General features: G+C 40.0%; 2 protein-coding genes across 5 annotated transcripts in view; one reads left to right on the top strand and one right to left on the bottom strand.

The window, feature by feature from the left end:
• Positions 1–4,184, top strand: part of gsap (gamma-secretase activating protein) — a 67,471-nt gene extending 63,287 nt beyond the window's left edge. Inside the window, exons 31-32 of one of the 2 annotated variants that reach the window (XM_052034053.1) lie at positions 747–850; positions 2,941–4,184. In XM_052034053.1, the coding sequence (XP_051890013.1) occupies positions 747–847 (101 nt within the window). In that variant the 3' untranslated portion in view covers positions 848–850; positions 2,941–4,184. Of the gene's footprint in view, positions 1–746; positions 851–2,916 lie in introns of both variants that reach the window. The other variant, XM_052034055.1, reaches the window with a different exon arrangement.
• An 8-nt stretch (positions 4,185–4,192) lies between these two features.
• The window catches only part of ccdc146 (coiled-coil domain containing 146), a 109,153-nt gene continuing 91,044 nt past the window's right edge, over positions 4,193–22,301 (bottom strand). For all 3 annotated transcript variants that reach the window (XM_052034037.1, XM_052034038.1, XM_052034035.1), the window contains 4 exons: positions 15,066–15,194; positions 7,963–8,100; positions 5,954–6,202; positions 4,193–5,219 (listed from right to left, as the gene is read on the bottom strand). In XM_052034037.1, coding sequence (XP_051889997.1) covers positions 5,016–5,219; positions 5,954–6,202; positions 7,963–8,100; positions 15,066–15,194 — 720 coding nt within the window. In that variant the 3' untranslated portion in view covers positions 4,193–5,015. The remainder of the gene's footprint in view (positions 5,220–5,953; positions 6,203–7,962; positions 8,101–15,065; positions 15,195–22,301) is intronic.

The following is a 22,301-nucleotide window of genomic DNA, read 5'->3' as shown; positions in this document are numbered from 1 at the left end:
TTATGAAGAAAAGGGACAGATGGAGTAAACTGTGTTATAGTATGAATTTATAAAGCAATATTTTGCTTTTAAAAGGTGGGATTAGTAAATGTTGGCATCAGAAATTTGGCTGTCTTTGTGTATGATTTACAAAGTCAACATGCAGCAAGCATGTTTTTGATTAAGGTTGTTAATCTGTGTGCAAGGGGGTTGAAGTACAAGAGTGAGGAAGCCTGGATGAAATGGTATAAGGTTTTGTTGAGATAACATTTGGAGTAGTGTACAGATTTTGGTTTTGATGAAGGTAGGTATATATATTTACCTTGAAGTTCACAAAGGGTCACTAGAATAATTTCTGGGATAAGAGGATATTGAACAGAATATTATGATGCTGGAGGAACTCAGCAGGCCAGGCAGCATCCATGGAGAAAAGCAGGCTGTCAACATTTTGGGTCAGGACTTTTCCTCAGGGCTGAAGATAGGAAAAGGAGAAGTGCAATATATAGGAGGGTAAAGCAGAGCAGTGATAGGTGGACAAAAGAGGGGAGGCAGGGTGGGCACAAGGTGGTGATGGGTAGATGCAGGTAAGAGATAGTTGATGGATGTAATATTATTTCTTATTCTTATACCCCTCTACATTTAAAGATGCGCCTGATTTCTCTATCTTGCCACAATAATGTGATGGGTAGCGTACTCCATGAAGAATGCATGACAAGGGTCCAACAGGCTGTACCACCTGTGTCCACCATGTATTTTTCTCTTTGTAGCATTGAACCCTTTTGAAGAGCCGGAGAATGTGGATGCAAAGTTTGTGGAAGAAGTGGCATTGAAGCAAACATTAATTCTTCTGGGCCTTGAAAATAACTAGAATGTAAGTTTATAATTGAAAAGATGCATTAAAGGATAAAATATTGACAAAATTTGTCAAGTGCTATTTGGATGCATATTTGTTTTCTCTATATGTAAAATTATAAAAGGGACCAAGCATAATGGAAGTCAAAGGGCAGGTTGGCTCTTTGAGATGTAGGTATAGATTCCATTCAATTGACAGCATTAATTCTGCTTGCAATTGTTGATGTAAGATTTTTCAAACAGTTTTCAAAAAGAACGACTGCTTGTTCATGAGAACGTGATGTCTCTGTCTGATCTGTGCTCTCAAATGAAGGAATATCTACAGTTTTGGGTGCATGTTCATAGTATCTACCTTTGAGTGCAGTTCTTTACTTTTTAAAAAAGAATGCCCAAATTGAAATCTGTCCAAATGTAGCTAATGATTGAAGCATTTAATAATGGAATTTGCAGTACCTTGATTGAGGCATTACTCTGCAGAGTTTCTTTGTTCAAACAGATGAAATAGAGACAAAAATAACTTACTTCAAAAATCCTTGAGGAATGACAAGAAAACAATGCATCTAGTATAAAAGAAACTGCTTTTAAACACCATCCTGCTTGTGTTAATTTGATAGACTACATTCTGCTTCAGCATAATGTATATAATCATTTCGTAGTGAATCTGAACAATGAGAGAAATTGGTAGCTTTTTTAAAGTTTGATCTTCCATGCTAACTGGAAAGAGTGCACTGGCTTGTACCAATATAAAGACCAAAAACTACATTTATAAATGTGAACATTTCCAGAAATCAGAATTTGTATTGATGCAATCTTTCACTGTATTTCCAGCCCATTAACTTAGTTATTACGGGAAATTTCATTTATAAATGTGAACAATTCTGTGATATTTTTCTGCATGCAAACTGGTAAACTATGCTGCAAGAGAATTTGATTTCTTCTATAATTCTGAGGCTTGTGAATAAAAAGCTGCCAACTTTTCTGAGCAATTGACCCTCCAGCAGACATTCAGGTCTAGAAATACCCAGAGCAATCCATGACGTGCATTTTACATGTTTAACTTGGAACATAAACTCAAACTAAAGAATTTGTTTATTAAAAAAACAAGCTAACTAACCTCAAACCAAGTTTACACATGAAGTCCCTCCATTTGAATCAATAAGATGAATATACATGGTGGAATGATTATGCTTTATAGACTATACTGGTTGCTACATTATTAGTTATTTGTACAGGCCATACCAAGCATATTGCAGGAAGGTGGGTTAATGAAATATTTTGCAATATGTATCTATTTACTTCTGGTTTATAAAACTGAGGGGCATAGATAGGGCAAATAGTCAATCTATTTCCAGGGCAAGTGAGTCTAGAACTACGGATCACAGGTTTAAGGTGAGACGAAAGAGATTTAAGAGAATTCTGAGGGTTAAGTTTTTTGCACAGAGGGTGGTGAATGTCTGGATTGAGCTGTCAGAGGAGGTGATGGAGGCAGATACAATTACAATGTTTAAAAGGCATTTGGACAGGAAAGGCACAGAGATTAGGATAGGCCTAATGCAGGCAAGTGAGATTAGTGTAGATAGGCATCACAGTTGACATGGACAAGGTAGGTTGAAAGGGCCCACTTCTGTGCTTTACGTTTTCATCAAACTTTGCTGATGTTTACTCTGATTTAGTAGAGTGTACAGTATGATAGATATTAGATAAGGTAATTCACTCAAAGGGCAGAAAGACAAAATATTTTGTGCTTAACCATTTGTGATAAAGAAAGTCAAATTTAGTTTTATTCCATTTATACAGTACTTTTGGCCAGTACAGACAAACCTGTTCTTGGTTTAAAGCAGGATAATGGACAAAGATAGATACCAGGAAATGTATATTGTTATTTTCAAAGAACTGCTAATTTTGTGACTGTCATTCGGAAATGGTTATTGTGAACAGAATTTCCAAAAAGTAGTAATCATTTTATCTACTTTGACAGTCTCTATTAATGAGATTTTTTTGTTTTTTCAAGTGTGGGTCAGTATCACTTTTATATGGGTGGGGACTCAGGTGGCTCTGTACTAAGTAAACTTGTTTATTTTCAAGGAATAACATTTTTAAATGTTTCAGCATGTTAAACCCAAGCTGAAACAAGACCACACAACGTTCGAAACAACCCACTCACCTGCCTCATCCGTGCCTCCTGGTCACTTCAGAATGCACAGAACTGAAGTGGAAGTAAGTCATCCTTGCATTCAAGGGGCTGCCTAAGAGAAGATTAATGTTTCTCTCTGTGTGTGTTTCTTTTCGTGTACACTGTTTTAAGTGAGAGATGAACATTTACTAGTTCCAGATACTGAACTTGTGGGTTGCTTCTGAGTTCTTCCAGTTACATGTCTATAGTTTGCAACTTATTTCACTTTTTACATTGGTGCTAGTGTTGTTCAAGTCAAAATGTATCAGAATAATGAAAGTCAAAATATTGCAGGTGTTGGAACGCTGACCTAAAAACAGAAGATTCTGGGGAAAAAAAAAATCAGCATGTCAGTCAGCTTCTTTGGAAAGAGAATTAATATTTTGGGTCAAAGATCCTTTGTCAAAACTAAGAAAAAGGGAAAACAAGTTAGTTATAAATTGCAGAGAAGGTGGGGAGGAGTGGGTGGTGGTATTGGATAGGACAAAGGGAGTATCCTTGATAGGGCGAGACCTTCATTGCCCTGCTGATTAATTGTAGAGGCCCTCTGGCAATGGATTAATGGGGGCAGATTGAGAGAAAGAAAATGAACAAACACTGTGAGATGAGGGCAGTTAGTGAATGAGGATACAAACAAAAGGTAGTGAAAAGGTGCAAAATCCAGGGCTGTAGAGCATAGTCAGCAGGTCAGGCTCTGCCAATGGAGAGAAAAACAGTGCCAATATCACAGATGGATGATGTCTAGCAGAAAAGGCCAGTTTTAATACATGCAAAAAAAAAGCAAGTTACCAGAAGTTGTAGAATTTTGATACTGAGTCCAGAAGGTTGCAGAGTTCCCTGACGGAAGTTGAGGTGCTGTTCCTTGAGGTTATATTGGCCCTTGCTAATACAGTGCTGTCAGAGGCCAAAGACAGACAGGTCATAGTGTGCTTAGGAAGGAGAATTAAAGTGATCTGTCTATGTCTATATCAGAAGTGGCCATATCTGCTGGAAGTCACTCCATCTGTCCATTAACACAGCCTGACCATTGGGTATGTCCTACAGCCCTGCATTTTGTACCTTTTCACTTTCTTTTATTTGTATTCTCACTCTTTTAACTGCCCTCCTTAACCCATTGACTGGATGACCTCAAGTTAAGCAACCCTGCTCTCAGTCTATCAGAGATATTCCCTTTGTTCTATTGATCCCACCCCCCCCCCCCCCCCCCCCCCCCCCCAATTTCTTTGCAGTTGAAAACTAACGTCTTCTCTTTCCCAGTTGTGATGAAGGATCTTTGACTTGAAACATTAACTCTGTTTCTCTTTGATGGTAACTGACCTATTGAGTGTTTCCATCATTTTCTTGTTTTCGTCAAGATAATCTTCCCACCAACCTCTGTTCATTGTGAATTAGTGTTTTTCTTCAATTATTTGGTATTTCTGAAAATCTGATTTAATTTCTTAATGCATATTTCACTGAGATTTGTAATTTACCGAAATGGGACTGACAAAAAAACGGGCAAAATTACCAAAATTCTGTTAACACTTTATTTTGTTATAAAGATTAATTAGAGAAAATATGCAACTTTGATACAAAACTCGCTTGAGTAACAAAATACATGTCGTATGTTAAGGATTTAATTGTTTAGCATGCAAATGAGTTATGTATTCTATTCATTAACAGTTCTGTAAAACATGGCACAGTAATTTAGTAAAGATTGACCACGTACCACTGCAATTATATATTTGTAGCACATGAATTAAGTTTTGTCTATTGGCAATTTGCATCTAGTGCAGCATTTTCAGTTGTATTTTTATCAAAGTACATTAAAATAACTTGGAAAACTAATTTCTGTGTGCTAAGAGTTTGTAATATCTGAATGAGTTTATAATGATTAATCTAAAAATAGATATGATTATCTAGCAGATTTTGCAAAAACATACACCATATGTACATCTTTTTAATGAGCACTGTATTGTGCTGCCTTATAGATAGACTTTATTACTATTAATATGACTGAGTACAGTTAACATCAGATTTCAATTGGTTTAATTACTGGCTTTCTATAATGTCGCATGTGTGCACTGGGTTCATTGGGTTTAAAAGGAACCATTTTTCCATAAGGGCGCGGAAGAGGTAGTCCAGAGTCAGAATCCGGGATATATGCATTTGGCCTTGGCTCAGCCGTTGTGTAGCCTCCACTGGGCAATATATGCTTCTCCTCCTCTTCAGCTTCCTAATTTAGGAAGAAAATTGTTTATTTTTATGCCAGTTGCTGAATACTGATTTGATATACAAATACTTACTGCATATTGGAAGTGTGAATGGCTCCTCTTCCAGGCAGCCTCAGTCACATGAGATCAATGATCGCTTCCCATACCAATGACCCACAATTTCTGTTGCATGTCCTTACCCATGGTATTTTTTATACAAGGGTTTTTTGCTTTGTTAGAGTGGTAATGAGACCCAATATTATCTTTTCACAACATGGGAACCCATTTGGCCCATCATGTCTACACAGCTCTCAGAGCAATCCTATTGGTGTTGTTCCTACACATTTCCATGTCACCTATTCTCTCAAAAACTAACTCCTTATTCTCCTGCCACCCACCATCACTAGGGATAACTTACGGTGGCCAATTACCCTACCAACCAACACACCTTTGTGATGTGAAAGGAAACTAGTGCACTGGGGAAAACCTACATGGTCTCAGAACATGCAAACTCCTCCAGAAAGGATTGAACCCTAGTCACTGGAGCTGTGTGACAGCAGCACAAATTTCTGTACCACTCACATCTGAGAGTCTGTGGATTTAAATATTTAAGTACTGAAATCAAACCAGCACTGTGTACCCATAAATGTACATCCTGTTGTATTTTCTCTGTTGTGTTTTAGTTGTAGCTTAAGTTGCATTTATCCTTTGTATCAGCTAATCAGGAAAACTATCCTGCAATCAGCTGGATTCATACCTTGGATTTCATCTTAATCTCCAGTTTGTGTCTCTTTTCTTTGTCCAGTATTTTCAGCCACTCGTTTTCAAATTCCTCACTGGGTGCCAGTCCCTGCTCCATTCGTAGGTGGCATGACTCCAAGAACTGCTGTTTATCCCTAACATTCTGTTGGAGTTGCATTGCATTGGCCTGTTGCATAGACAGCTCTGAGACCACAGCCATCATCTTCCGTGTAACATCCTTAATCTTTCCTTGAATTTCATTCACCTGCAGATTTAGATGTTAATTCAGATGAGAATCCCTCCAATACAATTACTTATAACAAAACAACACTTTTAAAACCAGAGTCATTACATGGATAGATGAACATTTGACACTGGTTGGCTCTTAAGTGTTTATTGTAGTCACAAACACTTAAATTGTGAGTAATTTGAATGGCAATCCATTTGAAGATAGAGTTCAGAAAGATTTGGTTAAGAGAGAATCTTCTAGCCTTAAGACAAAACTCGAGTGAACTGGATTAAAGTTCCAGCATTTGAGGAACCGTGAGAAACTAATCATGTTACCAAAGAGGATCAAAAAAATGCTGGAAATCTGAAACAAGAGTAGAAAACTCTGGGTCACATGGACTGAGTATTTTCCTGCATTTTTGTTTTTATTACGAAAGAGCTCTTGCTTGTACACCAAAATTAAATGTGGATTTTCCATGTTGTGTCATCAGTAATTAGTTCATATTGTGCTGACAAATTATTGGCTAAGGCAGGACAACTAATGGACATGGGATGAAAGAGTCATGAATGTTCCTATTAAACTGATGAATACATTGAGGGAGTGAAATCCTTTCACTAAAAGGTATTTAGTAATAGGAAATGATGTGGATGCAATTCATGCCATCTTGGATGCTGGTGAAGTTTGCCATATGGTTGGATCCTAATTCTCATTAATCCTACTTTGTTCTGTCAATAATGAAAGCAATATTGATTTTCCTAGCCCAGAATGCCTTGCTCACCTCCCTGATAATAATGGTAAAGAGCAAATTGGCATATATTACCATGTAGTAGATGATAGCAGTAAAGGTTTAGGCTACACTGACCCTGACTGTTGCAAGCAGGGTGATCCAAGTCCATCTTTAAAATTTGAGGTCTGGCTGGCATCTGAGCAGAATACTGAGGGAGTGCTCCACTGCCAGGTGCACTCTCCTTAAAGCATTTAACTGAAGCTCTTCCTGCTCTTGCAGTTCAATGTAAAAGATCTTTTGCTGCTATTTTCCAATAAGGGCAGGGCAATTTTTGCCATTATTTGTCCCTCCACTAGAGGCTAAAAACTGATTCTGATCCCTAAACTGTAGCTGTTTGTATGGCTGTGCCCAAAGTGGCAACCATATAACAGCAGCAACTACAAAGGTAGTGAGGAAGATTCATTTGGGCCTGGAATAGGAGGGGAGGGAAGATGGAAGAAGGGTCCTGTATGGGTATAGGTTTGGGGTTATAGAGTTCTGGGATGGAACAGGATGGATGTCTGGGGTTGGAATATGTGGAGAATTGTCTGGAGATTATGTTGGCATGGGAGCAGGATGGGCTATGAGAAAAGTAATTGGATATGGGATAGGAGTGGTGCCGGGAGTGTGGTGACACTTATGGGCTGCCCCCCAGAACACTACACAAAAAGATGCATTTCACTGTGTTTCGATGTACATGTGACTAATAAAGAAATCTTATCTGACAAAGGTTTGGGATGGGAGTAGATTGAGGCTGTGAGACTGGGATTGAAGGAGGAAGGGGGCTGACAAGGGGGAATGGAACTGATGCATTTTAAGAGGGCAATACAGGGTACAAGATTTGTTTTTTTAATATAAAAAGTGAATCATTGATTTCAATTTTTAAAAAATCACGTTACAAGACATTTACTGTATAAATGACTTCAAATGTTCACCATAATGATAAATCTTGCAAATCAACACATCAATAATTTGAATTACTTTTCTCTAGTACGATTCAATACTGAAAAAGTTTAGTATTTCAATGTACCTTCTTAGCTAAGGCCAGTGTATCCTGTTTGCCATTCATTACTTTGACACTAATTTGTTCAGTGAGGCGGGCCACCTGTTCAAGGATGAGATCTTTTTCCAATAATTGTTCCTCCTTTCTTGCCAGTTTCAGCTCCATCTACAATAATGGAGAAAAGGACTGAATTGATGAAATGAACCAGAAACAATAATGAAACAGTTGAATATAAAAATAGTGCAATATGTATCACGAAAAATAAAAGAACAATATTCAGAATGTTAGTTCTTGAGTTGTCAGCACTTTAAGATTTTGCCAGTAGAAGGACATATAAACACAGGAAAAAGTGCAAAAATGAAAGCAGAATTGGGTGTACATTTAGTAAATGAAAGATGAAACCACCTAGGTCTCTCTGTTCTACACCAAATGATAAAGGTCTTTAAAATTATGCAATGGTTCATATAGCATTGGATTTACATGGGTGAAGAAGGGGCCACAGGATGGTCATTAATGAACCCAATGAAGGAATTCATTGGAAACCACTTTTCTCAATGGTTAGGATGTAGAACATACCACCTGGAGTGATTGACGTAGAACTTTGATGCCTCAAAGAGAAGCTAGATAAGTACATGAGGGAGAAAGCATTGGAAGGATATGTTGATATCCTTAGAAAGAATGAAGCAAACACCATTACAGGGCTGTTCGAATGAATGGCCATTTTCTGTGCAGTAAATTCTGTGGTTTTGCAAGTTAGTCTAGGTCTTAATATATTATTGCTGTCTTTTTTTAAAACTTTTTTTTACATAAAGGAAATGGACTGCTGGTGCCTGAGCAACATCCTTAATTATGGTAGGTGCTTTATCAGCTTGGTATGATTGACAATAATTCCTGCACACAATCAGTTTCATGCCAGAATATTTCCCTGACTAAAATATTGCAGATACTAGAAATCAGAAATAAAAATAGAAAATGCTGCAAATAATCAGCAGGTCAAGCAGCATCAGTGGACAGAGAAACAGTGTAATGTTTCTAGTCACCATTTTATGACATTTATTTTTGGATTCATCCTTGAGTAAAAATACTTTCTCCATATCTACCCTAGCAAATGGCTGTATAAATTTAGAAATCAAGATCAGACCACCTCTTGTCCAGAGAAAAGAGGCCCAGTTTGCTGATAAGTATTTCCAGCATTTTCCTAAGTATTAATGTAATAATATTCGTTAAACATACTGTATGCCAACAGTGTCACATTCATATTACATTATGGGAAAATGTTTTAGAAAGTATACAACAAATTTAGCATTACTTTCAATGAGTGGCAGTTTGTAATTTGTAACCAGGCTTAAAGTCATCATAATAATTACATTTTTTTTGTTTGGCATCAACTGAACTGAATTCTGTTTGCAACATCACATAAATCATTTAATTGTTCAGGCAGCTTAATCTCAGGGTGCACATCTGTTATCATGATTCCCAAAATAATGATATTTCTTGTCTAATGTCTTCCTTAGAAATATGAGCAGAGGCTTAGTTTTTCAATGAATAAAGAGAAGTCACAGTATTTTTGGCAATTTTGACAGTAATTTGATAGTAAAAATTGGATAAATACTTAAAGGGGTTGGAATTGTAAAACCGTGGAGAAAGCAGGGGAGTGGAATTAATTGGCAGAACGCGAACAGTTTAAAAAGAGAAGGGAGAATCTTCAGCATTTTCGATCAGGAGCGAGAGGCGAGCGAGCAGAATCAGCCGAGGATTTACGAAAAGATACATTCTTTTTCTCTATCGGTTCGTGGATAGCGGGGAGAGACTGCGCAGGCACGTGACGTCAGTCGGTAGAGCGTGAACAGTTTAAAAAGAAGACCGCCATATCCAGCGGGCAGCATTGGAGTGGGCAGCGGAGCGAGAGGGAGAGTGATTGGGCTTTGGCTCAACGGACTTGGGCGGTAATGGGGCAAGGCGGGTGAGTAGGTGGTAAGTAAAAGGTTAAGTAGAATAAAGCTACGTAGGGAAAGAATAGTTCAGATGGAGGACATGGCGATGTGCTGCAGCTGCATGATGTGGGAGCTAGTGGACCCTGCTGTGGTGCACAGTGACCACATCTGCAGTAAGTGTATAAGGCTGGAGGAACTTTGGCTCAGAATTGATGAGCTGGAGTCGCAGCTTCAAACACTGCAAAGCATCAGGGAGGGAGAGAGTTATGTAGATGCTGTGCATCGGGAGACAGTCACCCCCCTTGGAGCAGGTACTTCTAGGGTCCAGGAGGCAGACAGAAGGGTGACTGTCAGGGGAGAGAAAAAGAAAAAGGGAACAGGCAGACAGTGCAGAGGACCCTGGAGGCTGTTCCCCTCAGTAACAGGTTTTCCGCTTTGGATGCTGTTGAGGGGGATGACCTACAGGGATCATGTGGCAGTAACCAGGTCTCTGGCACTGGGACTGGTCCTGCTGCTCAGAAGGGAAGGGAGGAGAAGAGGAAGGCAGTAGTGATAGGGGACTCGATAGTCAGGGAAACAGATAGGAGGTCCTGTGGCAGTGAGCATGAATCCCAGATGGTATGTTACCTCCCAGGTGCCAGGGTCTGGGATGTCTCTGATCGGGTCCACAGCATTCTTGAGCGTGAGGGAAAACAGCCAGAAGTTGTGTGACATGTTGGTACCAATGACATAGGTAGGAAGAGGGATGAGGTCCTGAAAAGTGAGTTTCGAGAGCTAGGCAGAAGGCTGAAGAACAGGACCTCAAGGGTAGCAATCTCAGGATTGCTGCCAGTGCCACGTGATAGTGAAGGTAAGAATAGGAGGAGATGAATGCGTGGCTGAGGAGTTGGCGCAGGGGACAACGTTTTAGATTTTTGGATCATTGGGATCTCTTCTGGGGAAAGTGGGACCTGTACAGAGTGGACGGGTTACACCTGAACCCAAGGGGGGGGGAGCCAATATCCTTGCAGGCAGGTTTGCTAGTGTGGTTCAGGAGGGTTTAAACTAGTTTGTGAGGGGGATGGGAACCAGAGGGGTTGGTCAGAGGAAGAAGGGGATGGGGAAAAGTCAGATCTAACATGTAGAGAGGCTTTGAGGAAGAAGAAGCAGAGTATAGGGTATAAAAGTAGAAAGGTGGATAGGCTAACGTGCATTTACTTAAATGCAAGTAGTATCAGGAATAAGGGTGATGAACTGAGAGCTTGGATAAGTACATGGGACTATGATATTGTGGCTCTTGCAGAAACTTGGCTGTCACCAGGGCAGGAATGGATATTGAATATTCCTGGATTTCAGTGTTTTAAAAGGGATAGGGAGGGGGGGAGAAGAGGAGGAGTGGTGGCATTACTGGTCAAGGGATACTATTACTGCGGCAGAAAGCGTGGATAATGTATAAAGATCCTCTCTAGAGTCAATATGGGTGGAAGTTAGGAACAAGAAAGGAGCAGTTACTCTACTGGGAGTATTCTATAGGTAGCAGCAGGGATACTGAGGAGCAGATTGGGCAGATTTTGGAAAGGTGCAAGAATAACAGGGTTGTTATCATGGAAGACTTCAACTTCCCAAATATTGATTGGCACCTGCTTAGTACCAAAGGTTTAGATGGGGCAGAATTTGTTAAGTGTGTCCAGGATGGATTCCTGTCACAGTATGTTGACAGGCTGACTAGTGGGAATGCCATATTAGATCTAGTATTAGGTAATGAACCGGGTCAGGTGACAGATCTCTCAGTGGGTGAGCATTTGGGGGACAGTGACCACCGCTCCCTAACCCTTAGCATTGTCATGGACAAAGATAGGAGCAAAGAGGACAGGAAGATATTTAATTGGGGAAGGGCAAATTATGAGGCTATAAGGCTAGAACTTGCGAGAGTAAATTGGGATGACATTTTTGAGGGGAAATGTACTATGGAGATGTGGTCGTTGTTCAGGGATCTCTTGCAGGATGTTAGGGATAAATTTGTACCGGTGAGGCAGAGAAAGAATGGCAGGGTGAAGGAACCATGGGTGACAAGAGAGGTGGAACATCTAGTTAGGAGGAAGAAGGCAGCATACATAAGGTGTAGGCAGCAAGGATCAGATAGGGCTCATGAGGAATACAGGGTAGCAAGGAAGGAACTTAAGAAGGGGACATGAAAAGGCCTTGGCGAGTAGGATTAAGGAAAATCCCAAGGCTTTTTTCACTTATGTGAAGAGCAGAAGGATAATGAGAGTAAAGGTAGGACCGATTAGAGACAAAGGAGGGGAGATGTGTCTGGAAGCTCTGGAAGTGGGTGAGGTCCTCAATGAATACTTCTCTTCAGTATTCACCAAGGAGAGGGGCCTTGATGACACTGCGGACAGTGTTGGTAAGGTTAATGTTCTAGAGCATGTAGATATCAAGAGGGAGGATGTGTTGGAGCTGTTAGAAAATATTAGCACAGATAAGTCCCCGGGACCTGACGGAATATTCCCCAGGCTGCTCCACAAGGCGAGGGAGGAGATTGCTGAACCATTGGCTAGGATCTTTGAGTCCTCGTTGTCCACAGGAATGGTACCGGAGGATTGGAGGGTGGCAAATGTTGTCCCCTTATTCAAAAAAGGTAGTAGGGATAGTCCAGGGAATTACAGACCAGTGAGCCTTCCATCTGTGGTGGGTAAGCTGTTGGAAAGGATTCTTAGAGATTGGATCTATGAGCATTTAGAGAATCATGGTCTGATTAGGGACAGCCAGCATGGCTTTGTGAAGGGAAGATCATGTCTCACAAGCCTGATTAGATTCTTTGAGGAGGTGACCAGGCAGATTGATGAGGGTAGTGCAGTAGATGTGGTCTACATGGATTTTAGTAAGGCATTTGACAAGGTTCCACATGTTAGGCTTCTTCAGAAGGTCAGAGGGCATGAGATCCAGGGAGGCTTGGCCGTGTGGATTCAAAATTGGCTTGCCTGTAGAAAGCAGAGGGTTGTGGTGGAGGGACTGCATTCAGATTGGAGGGCCATGACTAGCGGTGTCCCACAAGGATCGGTTCTGGGACCTCTACTTTTCATGATATTTATTAATGATGGATGAGGGGGTAGAAGCGTGGGTGAGCAAGTTTGCAGATGACACAAAGGTCGGTGGTGTTGTGGATAGTGTGGAGGACTGTCGAAGATTGCAGAGGGATATTGATAGGGTGCAGAGGTGAGCTGAGAAGTGGCAGATGGAGTTCAATCCAGAGAAGTGTGAGGTGGTACACTTTGGAAGGACAAACTCCAAGGCGGAGTACAAGGTTAATAGTAGGATTCTGGGTAGTGTGGAGGAGCAGAAGGATCTGGGGTATCATACCCACAGATCACTGAAAGTTGCCTCACAGGTGGATAGGGTAGTTAAGAAAGCTTATGGGATGTCAGCTCTCATAAGTCATGGGATCAAGTTTAAGAGCCATGAGGTAATGATGCAGCTCTACAAAACTCTGGTTAGACCACACTTGGAGTACTGTGTCCAGTTCCGGTTGCCTCATTATAGGAAGGATGTGGAAGCGTTGGAAAAGGTGCAGAGGAGATTTACCAGGATGCTGCTCGGTTTGGAGAGTGTGGATTATGAGGAGAGACTAAGGGAGCTAGGGCTTTACTCTTTGGAGAGGAGGATGATGAGGGGAGACATGATAGAGGTGTACAAAATATTAAGAGGAATAGATAGAGTAGACAGCCAGCGCCTCCTTCCCAGGGCACCAGTGCTCAATATAAGAGGACATGGCTTTAAAGTAATGAGTGGGAAGTTCAAGGGAGATATCAGAGGGAGGTTTTTTTACCCAGAGAGTGGTTGGGGCATGAAATACACTACCTGGGGTAGTGGTGGAGGCAGGTACATTGGTCAAATTCAAGAGATTGTTAGGTAAGCATATGGAGGAATTTAAAATAGGGGGATATGTGGGAGGAAGGGGTTAGTTAGTCTTAGGCGTGGTTTGCAACATGGTGGGCCAAAGGGCATGCATTGTGCTGTACTGTTCTATGGTTCTTTCAAAGTGACACCACAGGTTTGATGGGCCAAATACTTCCTGATGTCCAGTTTTATTTTTTGAAAACTTACAACTGGAAGGACGCGTGATATGGAAAAGCATTTAGGAGCAAATGGAAACAAACAAAAGCAAAATAGGTATTATTGGGCTTGGAATTTAGAGCCTTGAACTGATGATTTGGAAATGTTCAATTACCATGATGCCAGTTAAGGAAATCAAATCCAGTTAAGGAATCTATTATTAAACGAGCATTAGCAATAGTATCCATGAAAGTACTAATTTGTCTCAAAAATTCAGTTGGCTCACTACTAACTTTTAAGGAAAGGAAACACACTACCGTTAATTGGTCTGGCCTCTGAGTCAGTTTGATTGGTTTGCAACTGCTCCCTGAAACAGCCAAGCACACTGATGCAACAAGAAAAATGCAGATAAAGAATGTACATGCCAGGTTTAGATCCAACAAAGGTACATACAGCCCAGTTGACTCTGTAAAGTTGATGGCACTGTGCTATGTAATATTGAGGAACTGGTCCTGGGAGTTTGTAAAGTTGAATCAAAATGTTATTACTTCTCGTAGCATCAAGCAAAAGGAAATATCCTGATGATTACCACAACCACTGACTGCCCTTAATGATATCACTGCCAAACTGGGTCTGCAGCAGACGATGACCGAACCAACTGGGGTAAAATCCAATTTTAACTCATTCTCACCACCCTTCCTGCTGAAGATGGCGTACAGTGTGCTGTGTGTTTCTATCATTGTACTCAATCATACTGACCCCGGACATTCTCTCTTCTCCCCTCTCCCATCGGGCAGGAGATACAAAAGCCTGAAAGCACATACCACCAGGCTCAAGGACAACTTCTATCCTGCTGTTATAAGACTATTGAACGGTTCCCTAGTACGAGAAAATGGGCTCTTGACCTTACAATCGACCTCGCACCTTACACTCTACCTACACTGCACTTTCTCTGTAGCTGTTACACTTTATTCTGCCTTCTATATTATACCTTGTACTAACTCAATACATTGTGTAATGAATTGATCTGTATGAACGGTATGCAGGACAAGTTTTTCAATGTACCTTGGTACAACTTACAATAATAAACTAATTCCAATAAAGTTTTATGTATAACTTGCATGGTGCACAATAAATAAACTTTAATGAGCAGCATGTTACCTCATTTACTCTTTTGTTTACTTCTTCAAAGGATGGATCATCTCCTCCCAATATCCGTGCTCTGTTCTCACTTGTAGGGTCCATTAACATCTTCTCAAGACTTTGGACTTTGTCTTGACACTGAGCAAACTGGAGTAGAAATAATTGTAGAGATTATAAGATTAGAACAAAGTACTGTATATACAGACCTGCGTTAGTAATGTAACTCTTTATTGCCTAATTAGGCATTCCATCTGGATGTATCACGGCTTTGTACAGCAACTGCTCTGCCCAGGACTGCAAGAAACTGCAGAGAGTTGTGGACACAGCCCAGCACATTAAGGACACCAGCCTCCCCCTTCTTGGGCTCTGTCTTTACCTCTCACTGTCTTGGTGAAGCAGCCAGCATAATCAAAACCCCACCCACCAGGGACATTCTCTCTTCTCTCCTCTTCCATCGGGTAGAAGATACAGGATCCTGAAGGCATGTACCACCAGACTTAAGGACAGCTTCTACCCCACTGTGATAAGACTATTGAACAGTTCCCTTATGCATTGAGATGGACTATGACCTCATGATCTACCTTGTTGTGACCTTGCACCTTACTGCACTGCACTTTCTCTGTAGCTGTGACACTTTACTCTGTACTGTTATTGTTTTTACCTGTACTACATCGATGCACTTTGTACTAACTCAATGTAACTGCACTGTGTAGTGAATTGACCTGTACGATCGGTTTGTAAGACAAGCTTTTCACTGTACCTTGGTACAAGTGACAATAATAAACCAATACCAATAAAGATATTGATTTGTAGATATGTATATTGATAAAGAGGTAAAAATTTTACTGCACTGCTCCTGTCATTTAAATTATTAAATTAGCATTTCTAGCCCGAGGTTTTTATCTGTTAACAGTTTTTATTCCATGGAAGAGTAAACCAGATGTCCATAACCTTGGTATCATACTTGACTCCAAGATGAGCTACAGACCACATATCCACGCCAATACTATGGACCACCTACTTCCACTTCTGTATAATTGTCACAGAGCTAATTCAGATCTTGTTCCTGAAACTATCACTCATACCTTGTAGCATCTAAATTTGACCATCTCAATATACTTGTGGTTAGCTTCCTTCATTCTTTGCTGCCTAAATGTTATCCAAAACTTTAATGCCTGTGTCCTAACTCATACCATGTTGCATTCACCTCACACTCATGCACTGTTGATCCATGATCTACAATACTTAAGATTTAAAATTCTCAATCTTGTTTTTAAATCCCTCCACAGCCTTGTTTTGCCTTTCTCTGTAATTTCCATTCATATAATTCACCAAGATGAATCTTCTCCCCCAGAGCTGGCCTCTTGTTCATCTTGAAGTACAATCATTTCTTTCCTTCATCTTATAAGGCTCTAAGCTCTGGTATTTTCCCCCATAAACATCTTAGTCTTTGGACCTCAATATGTTTCTTTGGAAGATTTATTAAAACTTTAATCAAGTTTTATGACATTTGAAGTGATGAACTGCAGCAGTTGAAGAAGCTGGTTCCCATCACCTTCTCAACAGCAATTAAAATGCTGGCAACAGCAAAACTCCCCACAACTTGTAAATGAATTTAAAAAATTCTTTTGTGATTGGGTGTCAAGGTTTGTTTGTTAATGATTCTGCAAAATGCCTTGTGTTGTTTCATTATGTTAAAGGTTGTTGTTGATGATATATTTTACTTCTATTTCTCTTATCTCCTGTTGAATTAAGAATGAACAATTTTAGCACCTGGAAGGCCATTTAATCCATTTGTGTTTGTCCTAATTCGACAACAGATTCTATATCTCTGATTCTATATCTTGTTCTTTACCAACATTTTTCATAAAGTGTTTCCATATTTCACTGCACTATACCTGGCATCATGCAACAAGATATAATTATTTAATAATCTCATCATGACGCACCTCTAAATAGCAAAGATCATATGATTAATTTTTACATTGTTTGTTGGAAAGAATGGATCCGAGACTGATATTTTAATGTTATACAAGAGCAATTAGGAGTACGTGTAAACAGAGCTAATGAAGGTAAACTGGCAAATTAAGTTAAAGGATCGGTCTGTCAAAACACAGTGGCAGACAATTAAGGGGATCTTTCAGAAAATGCAGAATAGATTCCAATAAGAAAGAAAGATTCTTGACGGAGAAGCCACCGTTTGTGGCTAATTAAAAATGTTAAAGACAGTGCCAAACTTGAAAGTAAAGCATATAGTTGTGCAAATAGCAGGTCAGAAGACTGGACAGAATATAAAAACAGGAAAGAATGGCTAAAAGATTAATAAGGGAAGAACATTACAGTATGAGGTTAAGCTAGCCAGAAATATAAAAATGGAGTTTCTATAGTTATTTTAAAAAGCCTGTCTCCTGTTCCTTCTCTATTTGTTATGTTTCTGGGACGTTATAGGCCATATTTGCTACATTGCACACTTCTCTATAATTTATTTATTTGACTCCTCAATTTAAGACACAACTAGCAGAAGTGCATTAGGATGGTTGGAAGATCCATCTAAAGTTCAGTGGCACTATTCTTCTAAGAATTTCAACGTCTATATGTTTTATCTTTAGGATCAAAACCACCCCAAAAATTCTTCTCTCAAACAAACTGAAAAATAATGTCCATTTCGAAAGACATTTTTATTTAGAAAGTTTTCCAGGGGAACTTCTCAAGTGATTAATTTTCAATTAGGAGGAAGTGGTCTTATAATTTATTGCTATACCTAAAGATCGAAGGAGCAGGTGATGTTAGTTTATTGTCATTTACACCAGGGTGCAATGAAATTTCTTGCTCGCGTGAAGCTCACAGAGTAAACAATATACTGTACATGGAAATAATGAACACAACAATAAATATAGCGATGAGCACAAAACAACGGAATGGTACAAAGATAGTAGTGCAATCAGAAGTAGTGCAAGAAGAAATGCTAAAGTGGCCATAACGGAATAACCGAGAGAGGTAGAATTAAGAGTCTGAGAACATGGCAGCACCACTGGGAAGAGGATGTGACAGAAGTTATTAGTGTCTAACAGCCAAAACAAAACCCTGCCAAGCAAGGGGACACTTTCCCTCCCACCAGAGAGTAATCAGTGAACTATGTGTATCACTAATTCCTTCTGAACCTGTGACACCATGACTCAGGCCGCATATTCTCGGAAACAGTTTCTGACAAACAAACTCTTTCAGTGCTCCAACGTACACGCTCGCTCTACAGAAGGGCACAAATTATAACTGCTAATTAAAATTGGAATTTTTTGTTGAATTTGCTTTGGGTGAGATGTCCTAACGAAACAGTCACAATATAAACTAGCTGAATAATGTATTTTATAGAAGCTGAGTAACAGGATCGATATTTGACAGTCACCATCGAGTAATTTTCCATTCTGATGGTCCAGCATTGTAGCAGACTTATAAGCATGTATAACATTGGAGCGGGGGCTTGCGGTACTTATTCTCTGACAAGCACCCTTCAATCACATTTTTCAGGTTTCAAACGTTGTACACACTGCAGCACCTTCACCTCTTTCTTTATCGCACACCTCTATAGTAACACCTTCACTTTTTGTGTCCTTCCATTTTCACAATTAACATCTCTATCCAGGAATCCTTTCTCACTTTACACATATTACCCTACCATTCTTACTTCACCTTATTCTTTCTCCAGCAGGTGCAGTATGTGCACAAGCCCTACATCTCAGCAGCCACTTAAAAAATTCAGTTTTACTTACCACAGAGCAAAAAAGGCCATACAGTACCAGATTTTAAAGCCCTTGGAACTCATGGGAATTGGAGGCCTATGGCAAGCTATTGTTAATGGGAAGGCAAGGCTGGCAGCTTATCTGAGTTGGATATCTTCAATATTTCATGCACTTGAGCAAATATTCAGGTAGCTTCACAACTTAAAGGTCCACTGTGAAGATGGTATCCTGGTAATGTCCAGGCTGTAACTGTCATTGACTGTTGTCTTTGTTTTCTTTCTCCTGAGTCTTTTACAGCAGTGAGCTTCTTGAAGAAGTCACCTCAGAATAGGATAGTCCACCTCTGGATGCATTTTGTTCTTGCCAAGTAGCACCATGGCGATTGGCAATCCATTTGAGTTAGACAATGAACAAGAAGGCATTTACATTTGGTGAAACACCCAGCACAAGTAAGTGTTCAGTGGTAAGAATAGTTCAGGAAAGAACTCAGCAGAGGGCAAGGTCTTTGAGAAAGACAATGACTTCTTGAGCCTAAACATGGAAAGAAAATTTTGTGTCTTTCACAAACATTCATATCAGGAATTAGAAGATTGTCAAAGATAGGACTATTGCTAAAAGCAGTAGAAGCTGTTCCAACTTGTGTGGCACCTTCATGTAAACAAGAACATGAGGTTTACCTTGGACAGTGTGGCACCTTCAGAATGCTGCAGCTGAGACTTTACATGGGAAGACAGTGTCACTTGCTTTAGCTGCTGTGAATATTTAAATGGCAGCCATGCAGATTCTGGCCTCAAACCTTTAATGCACCTTGGACAACAAGCATCCAACTTGGAGAGACTGGTTGAGCAAATGAAATTAAAATGGTAGGTTACTCATCCTCTGCAGTCTGCTCTCGAGTATATCCATAGAAGTGATGGTCCTCCAGTTTGAGAGTGATGGGAATGAAGGAGAGCAGTTGGGAGTGGCCTTCTCTCAATATGTTAGTAGCTACTCTTTCATACTCCCTCAACTAATAACCAGCCATGGTAGCAGCATACAAACAGAATGTGACTGTCCTGACTTTCCTACTCAGAGTTCTCAGACTCAACCACCCAGAAGCTACCAGTTAGAAGCCTCTCAATGGTCCTCATGTTTGTAACAGCAACCTTCTACCTGCTTACCTAGGGTCAATAGAGAACCATTTTGGAGGGAAAGTAGAGTCAGGTAATCTTATAAGCAAAATAAAATGGGTTTACAGGAAAGAAATAAAGGGAGGACAATTATTGTGTTAGGAAATAAATTAATTTCCTTTGCTCATATTTGGCACTTTGGTGATTTTACTGCAGTTTCTTAGTTGGCATTGGCAATGTGTCATTGATATGAAAATGAACAGAATAGTTTTAATATTCCATCGTATATGATTATGGAAATGAAGGAGATAAAATAGCGAGTTTACAGAAGAGAATTTTGTATAATTTGCTAAAGCAAGTCACCAGAGTCACTGATATATTCATATCCCTCACATTTTTTTACTGCAATGTTACATGATGGTCATCTATCTGCTGCTTCCTGGCCTTCACCCTAGCCTTCCTTCTCCAATGACTCCTGTAAGTACAGCCATCCTTGTATGAATAGGCTGTACAAGTTACATTGAAAATATGATGAGGGCACATTACAGAGGAGATTGTCAATCTGTCAAGACACTTGATTGTCTACTTGAGCATTGCTTTGTTGTACTCAAAATTGCCTGGTATTACTCAGGCTGTAATGTTATGTGTTGCATAAAATTAATTTACAGTTGCTCGTTGGTAAGTTAGTTAGCTACTGTAAATTACCCCTTGTGTAATTGATCTGAGAGCTGGCATAAGCCCAGTGAGCTGAATGGTCTCCTTCTATACAGTTGGAAATAATATGAAGTAAGTATCAACCACATACACAGGGAGTATTCCAGCAGTCTTTCTGGAAGGGTTAATTAGTGAAGGCACACTGCTGCAGGATAATTTGCTTTGTATTACTGACTGGGTATCCCTCAGAAACTTGCTAGAACCTGTTCCTGTGCTTGGAATGAATACTGTGGTCACATTCTCCATTCACAAAGGTGATTGCCTGATGTTCTGGCATCCTTACAACCATACGTATACAGCAAAGATGTTGTGAGCTCAACAACTTCTCCTTTGACTTTACTCACTTTCTGCAGATTAAGGGTGTAGCTACTGGAACTTGCATTGGCCTTAGCTTTGTTCCAGATTTATTTGGGACCAATTCCCCAATTGTCTCCAGTACATTGACGACTACACTGGTGCGGTATCCTGCACCTATACAGAACTTGAGAATGTCATCACTTTTGTTGCCAATTTCCACCCAGTTCTCACATTTATATGGTCCTTCTCTGAGACTTCCCTTCCCTTTCTGGATCTCTCCGTCTCCATCTCAGGAGATATACTAGTCAGTGACATTTTATTTTACCAGCCCATGGACTCCCACCACTACCTTTACTACACACCCCCTCACCCTGTTTCCTCTAAGGACACCATTCCTATTTTCCAGTTTCTTTGTCTCCCATTGCATTTGTAGAAATGAGGAGGCCTTCCACTTTGATGCCTCTCAAATGTCCTTCTTCCTCCTAAAACATGGCTTCCTCTCTGCCATAATGGATGGAGTTCTCAACCACAGTTCCTCTATTTTCCAAATGTCTGCTGCCAAACACAGATGCTGCTTTACTGGCCTAGTTCTTGCTTCATTTCTATTTTTGTTTCATGATCCTCTGGGTGTTAGGGAAGCCAGTCACAACTCAAAATCCCCAAGGTTTCTTATGTTGGCCATTGAAGTCAATGGAGAATGTGACCTTTTGGTTACTCCTGGCATATACGGTATTGGTGACCTGCATGCTGCAGGTGCTTGTTATGGTCAAGGAGATGTCATTGATGTCCTTAATTGATTGGAAAGAGCCAGGCACAATGAAGATAAAGGATGAATTCAACAGCCACCAGTAACGCATGGTCTTCTATTGAGAGGTCAGCAACTGCTTGTGATTCAACAATTTTACAAAGATGGGTTAAATCTCCCATTAGAACTTTGGCACAAGAGAAGAAATTCTAGCTGTAAACAATACTCTACAAATGAATTGATCTGTTCCATTTCAAACTAATGTGAAAATGTCACAATTTGGCAAATTAAGGATAGCAGTTTAGATTCTTATGAATCTAAGAATTACTCACTCTGACTTTATGCTGATACATGTCAGCTTTCAGAACTAACCTGGCAAGCATTACACATTTTTTTTTCCAAATTAGAACTTGGCCAGCTAACTAGTGGTCACATACACACACACTCAGAAAACAATAAGGTCAATAGAACAAAATCATATTGTAGCAGAAAGGGCAAAAGGAAATGTCAAATATAATTAGAGATCTGGTTCAAAGTGGCACTTCAGTGATGTGTAATACTTTTCTCTGATCCATGCTGCAGAGTACTACAATTGTACTATGGCACCAAGTGTTAATTTTTACCCACAGATATGCAGTCTATTCATAAGATC

The sequence above is a fragment of the Pristis pectinata genome, chromosome 19 (genome assembly GCF_009764475.1).
Source record: "Pristis pectinata isolate sPriPec2 chromosome 19, sPriPec2.1.pri, whole genome shotgun sequence".
Taxonomy (NCBI): Eukaryota; Metazoa; Chordata; class Chondrichthyes; order Rhinopristiformes; family Pristidae; genus Pristis; species Pristis pectinata.
Note: the sequence above shows the minus strand (reverse complement) of the source record. Positions and strands in the feature narration are given on the sequence as shown.